The sequence below is a fragment of the Netta rufina genome (assembly GCF_964035555.1).
Source record: "Netta rufina genome assembly, chromosome: 8".
In the NCBI taxonomy this organism is placed as follows: Eukaryota; Metazoa; Chordata; class Aves; order Anseriformes; family Anatidae; genus Netta; species Netta rufina.
The window spans coordinates 8657549-8669938 of record NC_140131.1 but is presented as its reverse complement, the minus strand read 5'-3'; the positions used below and the strand labels follow the sequence as shown (position 1 = coordinate 8669938).

General features: G+C 40.5%; 1 protein-coding gene across 1 annotated transcript in view; it reads right to left on the bottom strand.

The window, feature by feature from the left end:
- Window positions 1-8192: 8192 nt before the first annotated feature.
- The window catches only part of TRABD2B (TraB domain containing 2B), a gene marked incomplete at its 3' end in the record, with an annotated part of 274442 nt that continues 270244 nt past the window's right edge, over window positions 8193-12390 (bottom strand). Inside the window, exon 7 of the mRNA XM_084290816.1 lies at window positions 8193-8415. Coding sequence (XP_084146942.1) covers window positions 8193-8415 — 223 coding nt within the window. The remainder of the gene's footprint in view (window positions 8416-12390) is intronic.

The following is a 12390-nucleotide window of genomic DNA, read 5'->3' as shown; positions in this document are numbered from 1 at the left end:
TTGGCTCTTGTGTAATTTGTTCTGCCAGTTTAACCTGATCCATGCTAAATGTGAAAGTGGAATACACTGAAGTACTTTGGACGGTGGTTTTCACCTAAAAGAGGCGACTAACCTAGCAAAGTGCTGGCATGCCTTAGGGCAAGGTGTTTATACTTGCAGGACTGGGACACGCTGCTTAAATGCCTTAGGTGTTCAGGACCTGGTGCAAAGCCCACTGCAGTCAGGGGAAGGCCTCTGCCTGCACATTGGCTCTCACTGCACACATGATGCAGTTTGCCAGGTGTTACACCCAGAGAAAGGGCAGAATGGTTTGTTAAGTTTATGGGGTGTTATGAAGGCACAGGTTAACTTAAAGATATTAGGGGTTTGAGTCCTGACTCCTATTTTACACCCACAAAATGTGGTGGTAGTACTAGGCCTTGAGCCTTGAGGTCTGTCCCATGGTCCTCAAGTCCTGGTGCTTGAAGCCCACAGAGCTCTCCAGGTGTTTCTGCTAAGCACATCCTTGGGCACAGGCTGGTGCAGGGGGGGCATGCCTGGTGGCCAGGCACCTTCAGCCCAGCTGCAGGTGGGACGGGCCCTGTGTGTGTTTGCACTTCTGTTGCTATCTGCCCTTCCAAAACCCAGCGCCTGACACTCACTGAATGCACAGGGAGATACCGCAGGGCTCCTATTTAAAGTGAGAGAAACAGTCTGTTAAAAAAGCTAATACAGAATTTGTAATGCTCAATAAAAACTTTCAGTGTTTTACAGTTTAAGACCCCAGTGAAATTAAGTAATCATATTCCCACCATCCAGTTCTTTAGCAACCTATACACATACTATTTTTTCCATTACTATTGTTTCAGTTACTGGCAGCAGACTTATGGGTGTCTGGTTATTTTTGTCTTTGGATATCCTCTGTGATTTTTGCTGTTCTTTTGGCTCCATCTGTACACCCAACTGGGCTCTCACCATTAAATATATTTCTAAGCAGTCCCCTCTGCTCCAGCCAAGCCCCTGGAGATGCCCCACAGCTCCTTTCCGTGGCTGCAATAGGTGGGCACATCTTTGGGAAAGTCCTCAGTGGAATCTGCGGCTAGAGGCACAGCCCACCGTAACTTTAAGCTAAACACCAGCTTTCCCCCTGCTTGGTAAAATATGTTCAGCCCCTCCACAAATCAAGTGCAATAAAAACACCTCTGCCTTGATTCAGTAGTGGTTAAACGCACGGGCAATGATGTGTTTTCCTTCAGATGTGTTGCCTCAATACATTTGCCACATTGTGGACTCGTTTCTAGAATGCCAATGGTTATGTGATCACTGTCTTCTAGAACTGCACCTTGGCCAGCAGTTCTTAAAACTGCTTACGTGGGGTTGGAGGTCTCAAGTATAATAATTTCTAGGAGTCTCATAAGAACAGACAGCAGGCAATAGGCAGCAGGGAAGCTCTATTAGTACAGGGTAAGTTAATAAGATCAATTGTCAATAAATACCGGGAGTAGAAGGGAAAGACAAAAAAAAAAAAAAAAAAAAAAAAAAGAGAGACTTCATTAGCTTTGATGCTCACAGTACAAAACACTTAAAAAAAAAAAAAAAAGGCAAAGAAAAGCAGACAAAAAAAAAAAAAAGGCATTGTACCAAAAGAAGACACACACACAAGTTATGCTTGAGGTCTTTGCTAGAAAATGACTCCTAACCCCTACAAAAGCAAAATCTCTCCTGGGAATATTTTTCACCCACTTAAATGCTTTTCGGACAGAGAGAACCAAAAATATGCTGCTTTTTATTTAAAGCCCAAAGTGATCAAAAGGAAAAAAATATATCAAGAGATATATATCACAGCAGACTGCATTTGGCTATTTCTGCACCATGCAGCTCTCTATGACCATCCTCAGCATGGTCAAAAGAAGGGTGGAGGATGCTGGCTCAGGCACACCTGCCTGTGGTCCCCAGGCCCCTGGGGATCTCTGGCCTAATTCTGCAGCGTTTGCAGCAGAAGACTCAGAGAAGGCACTTCTGTACATCACAAGTCAGTTGAGGCAGGGGGTGGTCTGCACTCTGAGTGGAAAATTTCTATGAGTTCACAAGCCAAAAATCCTGGAAACTGCTGAGCAAAATGAAAGCTGGAGTCACAGTGAGGCTTCATTTAGCTACACCCAGCCCCTTCAGCGAGGGGAGCTCTTGTGGCTGGCACTTGGGCGATTTGGGAACCAGAGAGTCCTGGGAAGCGCTGATCCAAAAAGGAGATGGGCTGCTGGACAGTAGCACAGATCCCGAGCTGTCCCACAAGAAACCCAAACTGTCTGCCCTGAATTTTTCTCATCACAGCTTCGCCTCTTCCCAGTGCAAATCTATAAACAAGAAAATCTCGCGTTGGAGTAGAAAGCTGCAATTACAGCCTAGGAGTACAGACAGGGGTCAAGGGAAGGAGAAGCTTAAGCAAACTGCACCACTGAGCCAATATCTGGCTGTGCTGATGGAAGGTTTTTCAGCTTTTCAGACCTGTGGCTGAGCAGAACACTTAAGAGCAAAAGGATTTGGCAGACTGGGGCTGGTCAGGGCCAGGAATAGCTGGCAGTGAGAGGCTGGCCAGGGGCAGGGATGGTTAGGGCCAGGGCTGGACCATGTGGACTCTGGACTGGCTCAGAGACCCATGGTGGAGGTTGTTGGGTGTATTTTAAGCAATGGAGTCTTTTTTATCATGTTTTTAGAGAGATTCCTCTCTGTGTTTCAGTGGCGATCCCTTCCTGTGCCTTAGTTAGTTCACTTCAGACTAGCTCAAGTACTTGCGCTGTTTCCTGTGGTGGATATTTCTAGACCAGCTTTGCTGGTGGAGTCCTCTCCAAAATAGTGTGTTTAAGAGCAAATGATTTAGCACCTAATTAATAAGTAAGCAACAATCCTGTGACCAGGAAGAAGTCTGAAATGTCAGCTGCGAGGCAGGCTTTGGATGCAGGAATAGAAAGGAATATGCCAAGAAAAATGAGCAGAGCTCTGTGTCACTGCACCTTGGTGCGGAGAGGTAGCTTCTGAGCCATCCCCAAGGGAGACACAGGTCCATTTTTATTTTTATTTTATATTTTTATTTGCATTATTCTATAAGAAACCTTCCCCAGAGAATTAATTCCTCATCATCAAAGTTGGTCTTGAACAAAAGGAAATGCTGCAGACTGAATATTCCCCTTTTCAGCGATTCCCTAGCTTGTAGTGCAAAAGAAAGAACTCAGACATACACGATTCTTGTGCTATGGATTTATAATAACATTTTATTAATATATTATGCTACAAAAATATTTTGACAAAATAATATTAGAAAGCATCTTTTTATTACACTCTTCAAAACAGTTCACAAAAGCAGGAGGCGGAACAGGAAAAAATATTTGAAATACATTTGAATTGAAAACTGACAAATGTGCAATTTAAAATTCAGTGAATCTGCAGGGTGGTTGTTCATTCCTGTGGCAGAAAAGTATCGACTGCTAGTTGGAAAGATCTCACTGGTTTTAGTTAGATTAAAGTACCTCCTGAAAAGCTAGTCACAGGAATATTTGCATTTGGGTTGGGACAAAACACGCTCACACGCAGACACACAGACACACATACCCACACCCATATGCTCAAAATTAGGAAATTGGCTTTCTGCTCCAGTTAAGCTGAAACAAGCCTAAATTGAAGCTGAAATCTAACACACTCCATGGAACATTGATCACTTCAGAGATATGACAAGCTCATATGCTTTTTGGATATAATATAGAAATATGGTACTAAGCAAAGTTAGGAATGATAACATTTATGCTGAGATAATGACTTTGGCACTTTGGTTTCTCTAATGTAAATACATGATAGGAAATTCCTCCCTATCAGTGGTACATGATAATGACTGATGGGGACATATCATTTGACTAATCAATGCACTAAACATAGGTTTAATTCTCACTTCCCCGCCGCCTGCCCCTCTGTCTCTCTCCATAATTGTATACTGAAGAACTTAGATAAATACACAGCTCTGTACCTTGGGTGTTCCTAAATCACAGCGGAGCTTGGAGGAATGGGAAGGGAAGTTCAACAAAGTAGATTTTTGACACCTGTATAAAGCATATTTATAAATCACGTTCATCATTTATTTCCAGAAGAGGTATTGCATTATTCAACAGCCCAAGGGATTGCAGAGAACTACATCAGTTGTAAAATATAACATACCTTCTGTCCCAGCCTACTAGCTGGTTCTTCAAGTGGCAATGCATGTTAATACAGCATCTATAGTTAAACACTGGCAAGAAAAGCATTAAAACAATGAAACAGCAGAAGTTAAATCTATTGCTGGTGGTATGGGATATTTATTCTACTGGGGCAATAGCTTGGCAGATAATTAGCATTCCTTTATAATGTTACCATTACAGGTACTGTGTGCTGCAGCAGTGTCAGCTGTAGCTGAGTTGAAAGGATGAATCATGCATTCATTCAGCTTTGGACTTGACCACATCAAAATGTCCTTGATTGCTACACATTGCACGACTCTCTTGATTGTGTTTCTCACGGGTAAATAGTACCATCAAAGTTTGTTATTTTATATAGCATGGATTTATTCATTTATTTTTAAATCCCCTGCTCCTGGAATCTTGCAATTACATGGGAATCTGAGCTTCCCTTAGGAAGAGACAAAGCAGTTGGCTCCCCATTTTCTGAGAAACCCACAGAATAAAACTAAAGTCCCATGAAGCCGGTAGTCAGTGTCACTTCAAGAGCTCGCATCAAATCTGATACACGCTCTAAACTCACGTGGAATATAGTCATGATCCATTGCAATGGATGTGCATAGATCTGTGCTAAACACACCAGTACTGGTGCATTTTAATTAATACTGAGCTGCTATTGCTGATGAATAAATACTCTATCAATCACAGTGAGGGTCTCATTTTCTAGTATTGCTATGCTTACACACCAAGGATTAACAAAAGTTACCCTAAGTCACACTTTAGGGAAGACAACAGAATAAAAGAAATGCTTGGTCAGCGAACTGCGCTACAGCTGTTCACGTGGGGTTCCTGAGCTATCTATGGGAAGCTACTTAATCTTGTATTTATCACAAGTGGTTTCTTCTCCCCTACCCAGAGGAAGCTCAGATGACTGGGTGCACTAGATGCTTTTAGCTAGCAAAAGTCAAGTGTGTTGACTCCAAACCCAGAAGGCACCTTGCTTTGAAACCTGCACTGCAGAATGACAAACACTGGGCACGAGCACAATTGAAATTTGGTGACCTCCAGCAACATTCATTCGTTTCACAGGAATTACAGACAAAATGCCAAGAAATGCACATATGTCAGAACATACGTTGATATCCAAGCTATTTACATACTGTGATATCCACACATGCCGTGATATCTGAGCTAGTAAGTATCTAGCATTACTGTCCAATGGAGAAGTGATTCACAAAAAACTCATTAGTGACAAACCGAGTATTCTGTGTGGCATAGTGACAGCTGTGAGTGTGGTGACATCTGTGCTCATCATATTCCTAAAAGCCTCACAGGCCTTTGGAGAAAGCCACAGGATAGGAACAGGAGAACTGCAAGTCCCAGTCTTGGTCCTGTTGGTGGTTTTCCTTATGGTTATGGACAACTTGATTCTGTTTTCTGCTCTTTTTTTTTTCTCTCTCTCTCTTATCTTTTTATGGTCTAGCCTATTTATTCTGTAAGTTTTCCAACACCTGGAATTATTTCTGGGATGGTACCATAGAATCATTTCTGGACTTGATCAGACTATAACAAATAAAATTCAATGGGCTTCGGTTCATTGGCTATTTACTTTTACTATGTAACTTATCATCACCCTTAAGATTTGCCTATGTTATTTTCTGCTCTCTTTTTATGAATAATACATTACTATTCGGGTCTGAGCTCTGTCTTGAATACAGCAGGAGAACCAATCTTTTTAAGCGCATTAAGGTTGAATTTGAAGGTCTGTTAAGCTATTATATTCAAATGAAGGCATTTCTAGAGTAATAGCGCAAATAAAACTGAAATGAAAGTTCTCAAAACATGTTTCCAATATCCAGCCCAGTGCAATAAATATTATGCAAGGTGAATGGCTTCTCTCCAAAACTAACATCTCTGATCTTCTGCTAGCCAAAATACACAATATAAAGGTATGCACAGGGTGTGCTTGAAGCTCACATTCGTGGCAAAGCTCAAAGTTTTCCATTCAGTCTTATCAACTGCTGTACTTTAAAATATAGGGGTAGCTTACAGCACTGGCTGCTGTACCCACTTAAACTGACCACAAATCTACACATCCTTCTGACAAAAGTAGAAAAAAAGCTAGAGGTCATGATGTGCAGTAGGTCAAAAAAGCCATCTGTATTCTCCCTTGCCTTTGCAAAGCAGTGGGTTGGGATGCATGGTGAAAAAGCTCAATATTTATCATGGTTTCAAATAAAACCATGTGAATATTACAGTCTAATAATTCCCTTAACTCCTTTCTTGAATTCACTGGTATAATGACAAACTAACAGTGTATCCTAAACCATCTCTCACTGAGGAGACTTGAATATTACATAGAATTGTCTCCAGTCCTGAACACCATGCTGTGAGGCTGGTGGGAAAGTGACATGACTGTTTTCAGTCAGATTTTTACCAGTATTAGTGTTATTGTCATCATTATCTGCTATTTTTTTCATGGTGAAAAAGCACTACTTTTTCATTAAAAAAAAAAAAAAGGTTTGCATCACATTTTAAAAACATTTAAATTTTAAATTTTCTTTTTAACTAAGATGTTTTCATCACAGATTTCAGATTTTTGTTTTGTAGATGACTTCAGGAAAAAAAAAAAAAGACTATTTCAAGCAAAATTAATTTTCTGTTTGAAACTTCTGTATCAAAAGTGATTTTTCATCTTGTTTTGTTGGGGAAAAAGTTAGCATGCCTTATTAAGCATGGTAGTTTTAAAGATGGACTTGTTTTTTTTCCCACAGATGTTGTTCTTCTCATTACTGAAAAGTTTGCACTACATGCAAATTGTCTTAATTTTTCCATCATAGTCAACAGAAGCACCATAGTCTACAAACAGGAAAGTTCTTGCACATCTCCATGACAAAAGGGGCTTGGTTCCTGTGGTCTTGAAATAATTTTGGACAAATCTTAATTCAGCATGGAGATACCATCTCTAAGCACAATAGCAGGATGATGATGAATTTCTAGACATTTTTTCCCCGCCTGCAGGTTGCCCACTTTCATTAATAACTGGTGCAAAGCAATTCTATAGATTAGCAGGAAACTGCATTTTTATAACCTATAAACAGACCAAATTCTGGTCTCATTTATGCTGGGAAAGACTGTGGGCTTCTATTTATATAAGATGAGGGAGAGAAGAAAATAATTCCATTGGGAAAATTCCAGATTTAAAATGAAATATTTTATTAAGAAAAAGATGTTTTGAGTTAGATAATGAATTAATCCCAGGGCAAAGATGGAAATTGGTAATTTCCAGAGAAGTTAAATAGCTGAGTTAAAGACAACAGGGGATCTTAGAGGGTTATTTTGACTAATGACTTACTAAATCATATAAAAATATCTGAAATTTTAGGTTATAGCAGCTGACTTGAGCTAAGAATGCACAAGTTTTTCTAATGGGCAGAGGCCACAGAGAGCAGGATCTGCTTTATTCAGTTTCAGTTATGTTAATAAGAATTTTTTAAAAAAGAAAAATACAGAAATGCAGCAAAATGTACTTATTGGATAGTTGCTGTAGAAAGTAATGGTTAAAGAAAAAAGCCATTCATCTGGTGTCAGTTCAGGCATTTGCAGAGTTGTCAGTTAGAAAACAAATATAGGAAATATTAATTTATCTGTTTCACCATCACTACTGATTACTAGGGATGTTATTAACATATACAACAAGAAAAAATAAGTTTACCAGTCGAATAAATACATTTTTTCTTTTTCTTTTTTTTTTCTTTATATGAACATGAATATTTTACAAAACCCCATAGCACTATGGGAAATAAAGATCCTTCTACAAAAAGAAGATGTAAGTCAGTGTTACAATAAAGCTTTAGAGTTTCAAAACGTATCTGGGCAAAGAGACAAAATCAGCTAGAAGGCACTACTGATTCACTGAGAAGGTCCAGTCTGCAAATGTTGTCATAACCTCCAATTCATTCATAAATTATCTCTCTTCTCTATTCCAAGAGATTGCACGTAATCCTAATGCGGTCAGGAAGGCTGCAGTAGATTGAGAAGAAATGAAGCTATGGCCACGCAGAGAGGAGAAGTTATTGATGGCCATAAAACGGTGGCTGAAGCTGAGCTCGTCGGCTGAGGCTGGGACGGGCGGTCTGAGTGTGGTCTCTGATCCAGCCGGTTGGAAATCCAAATGGGAGGTTTGACTGTGATGTAGCCATTGGTTATCCTGATGTAGGAAGGCAACGTGGTGGTGCTACAAGAAAACAAAAGAGAAAGAAATTAAACAGGAGAGCCCTTATCTCTGTTCTGTGATCTGTCATTCTATACGTAGTAACAACAGCCATGACAATCACAATTATTATTATTATTTGCATGTATTAGACACGGAGAGAGATCCCCAGGGGACAGTAACTGTGATGGTCTGGAAACAGATCTGATTCAGGATGTCCCTCAGCTTCCGGCTGCTGGTAGAATCCACCAGGATGACCCAGCTCTTATGTTCTTAGATACTTTCTCACCAACAAAGGTCTCAAAATTTGGCCTGTCTCACAGCCATGCCTTACCCATCATGGAGTGGATACCAAGTCCAGGAGGGGCCAGAAAACATTTCCTTTCCCTGTCTCAAAACCATAATTTTCCAGGATCCCCTTACAAAACAGATAACTTTGAGCACAGGAGACCAAGCAGCTTCTTTTCTTTTCCTGGCTTTAAGACATTTTGGATCCTATCATAATGCCAAAACCAGACTCAATGTGAAGTTTCCCTGGCTGCAGCTTTGCCTCAGTAGTGGTGCTTATTGATTGTAGCTTGAGCCAGAACTTTGCTTTAAATGTGCACGTTGGAATTCATCACAATTCCCATGACAATGAAGGTCAAAAAGATCCATTTGCAATTGATTAGGAAGTTTTAAATTGTAATCTCCATTTCATTAAATGCTTCCTTTGCACCCCACTTCAGCTGATCCATAATCCACCAGTTGTCATGGAGCAGCATAACTGAGCATGCAAGATTGCGCAAGGTGGATTTTGGAGTTAAGGCACTGCTGTGGAGCAAGGAGAAAAAAGACAAGTTCCTCTGAAAACAAGATGTGACACTAATACTTGCAGATTCTCCATGTTACTTCTTAAATCTTCCATAGAGGGGATTCAGGGTTACTAAAACAGCCCTCACATCATTTTTTATGGGGTAAGAAGCTATGCAGTCCTATAACTATTTAGCTACTTATCTGAGACCTTGGAGAAAAAAAGGCTGCGTATTGCATAACATCAGATAAAAGGAACAATACCTTGCTCCAGATCCGTGTGCAGAAAGAGAATTTAGCAGCAGTGAATGCTTTTGTCTTTTTCTGCCTGAGCATTAATAAGATGGCCTATTGCCATTACCATCGGTTCGAGCTTCTAGCTTGGACACCTCACAAGCATGGAGTCAATCATAAACCGTGAGAAGACCAGAGTCCACCCAGAAGAGGGCACTGACACAGGAAGGTCAACATCAAACGCAACAGACAATCACTGCGTGTCACACTTCACCCCGAGTTTTGGAATAATTCATTTCAGCTCTTCCCTCATTCTTTACACTGTCACCACATCTTCTGGGCGGGACAGTTGTTATGCTGCTAGAAGTGATCTTAACTAATGTGTAATGAATTAGAGCAAAAAGAAAAGGCAGTCTATAATTAAAGACATGGGAATTGCTTCATGAGAGCAGATAATACATCTAAGCAGCATTATTTCTTGACAGTGAGAAGTGGTACTTGTTCCAGAGGTACAAACTGCTGTAAATAAAGAATTTGAAATCTAGCCATGCTGGAGAAAGCTCTTATCTAAATTCCCATAACAAGTGGTTGGTTTATATCTTTAATTGATGATATAGGGCATACAGCTTTAGAACTTGTGCTATTGCATCAAAACTGCTGCAGCCACTTAATAAGAAAGCATAGATCTGGGATAAGTTAATGCTGCTGTTTCAGATTTGTCCAGTGTTTTTGAGCAGTTAATTTAGTGCTGGCAAAAATGATGGCAGATTAGGTACTGTCTATTCAGGCTCCTGTAATGTATGTAACATCAAGTATGAATGGCATACCCACAGCGAATATAAAGCATCATTAAAGCATACTTCTGACAAAACTACACATGCTGAGTACTTCAACAGAAATGCAGTCATGCTCCAACCTTTGATCCGGATCTCATTTATCCTTTTGAGTGATATTGTGGTGCAGAGATCTAGCAATGATGATAGAGGGTACACAGCTTTGGGGTTCTTACTCTGCACCACTTTTCCCTAGTATGTATGGGCAAGGTGCTTGTAATCTTCTTTAGGTTGTCACTTACAGAAATAAGCAATTTAGCCCTCAATTAAATTTCAGACTGCAAGAAGGGTCTGGTTTTCAACTTCAATTTAAAAATTATTGCCACAGTGCCATATGGGACTTGCATACACTTTGGGTATATCCTACTCCTGACTCATTCTATGGCTTCATCCGCCTTTGAGACTAACATGTCCCTTGCACAGACTGCCTTTCTGCACCTTGGGGACGTACTGTATGAGATGTCTGGGGAAGGGGATCAGGCTGGCCAGAGAACTGAGCCCATTCATCAGCCAACTACCTCTAAGGAATTCCTAAAGAAACCTTAAATCAACAGTTTGCATTTCTGTATGATGTGCTTCCATCTTCTAGTCAACTGCCAGAAGTATTTTGTCAAATTTTTTAGTTGTTTTTGTTTTTTCTTTCCTCCCTTGAAAAAAAAGGTATTTTTGAGAAAAAGAAAACAATTTACTTGAAATCCAGGGTTTCCTGTCAAAAGACCTGAGAAGTTTTTGACCCCTCTTCTCAGTCAGTGAGGTCATTTGTTGGTTTCAAGACATTAAATTTCTATAAATGCTTCTTTGTTAGGACAAATATTGTTAGGTGGAGTTATTTGTTACTAAAAAATCCTTAAGTGATTTAAGAGGGGATAACAGTGAGTTTCCATGCATGTGTACAAGGCATGCTAATAGCAAAGGAATCCTGGTTTAGCCATATATTTCCTTAAATGCGGCTCTACTTTTAGCACGCTAGCCTACCACCAAGGTAGTTTAGAGATAATTAAAGCAAATGACCCTTCTAACAAATGCTACAAAACTCCTCGAAAAACCTCTGGTTCAAGCTTGCAACTTGGCTGTTTCTATAGCAAATGGGGAGAGAAGCATCTCCAGAAGGTGGTCTGCCTCATTCCAGTGTAGGTCCCTATGGGTACGTAGTGTGGCTGGGGGTCCCTCTGTTCCTGCGGGCTATGGAGGAGGTCTAGAGAGCCATGTTAGATTACAAACTAATCCTAGTGGTGGCTCGGGTGACAGGAGATGGCTTCTCCAAACTCGCTCTGAGCCTGTTTGCCTCTGTACATAGGATCTCACTGACCCTCAGATGAAAGCAAAAACAGAGACCCCTGAACTCAACCGGACACTTTCCACTGTCCTCAGGGAGGTTTTGATCATTCCTGAAATGTACTCAGAGAATAATATAAATGAATCACAGAGCTGGAGGATAATAATCCGAATTATTATCACACCTTCTCTTGCCAGTCCAGGATATTCCATGTTTGAGGTTTTTGTGTCTGATAAAAACATCTTTAATAAAACATTCCTCATGAGCTATGATGAACAGGCAACCACTGGCTCCACTGTTCGTATGCCTGTTTTTTGCTTCTGTGTATGGGATTGTTTTAAAAATTTGGAAGACTCCAGGTACCGTTTAGCCAAATGACCTGGGGTATCATATTCATGAGCTTGTACTTTTGATCAGATAATAGAGCAGTTTTTCAAATCAGTGCATTAGTCATACATTGTCTTACCACCATTAGGACGTGTAAAACTTTCCCAAAAAATGGGGCCCCAGGCACATGCTTCGTGAACAGACCCTACTGAATCCAATTAAATGAGTCAAGTCCTTTACGCTGGGGGCATGTTGAAGCACCTTGATGATGTGGGAGCATTTTAAATTTGAAAAATAAAACAAACACACACAAAGCCCTTTGGGGGAATTTCTGTTCTGGTTTAGTTTGCAAGGACTTTGCAAGGAACTCACAAATAAAGTTTTAGTGTGACTTGGTTTATTCACACAAGCAGGGTACATACAACCACATGTGACGCTGCATCAGGATCACAGAAGACAGGGCCAGGAGGAACTTTCTGGCACATCTGTCCCAAAGACAGGAATGAGATCTAAGCCCCTCCTGACATGTATGTCTAA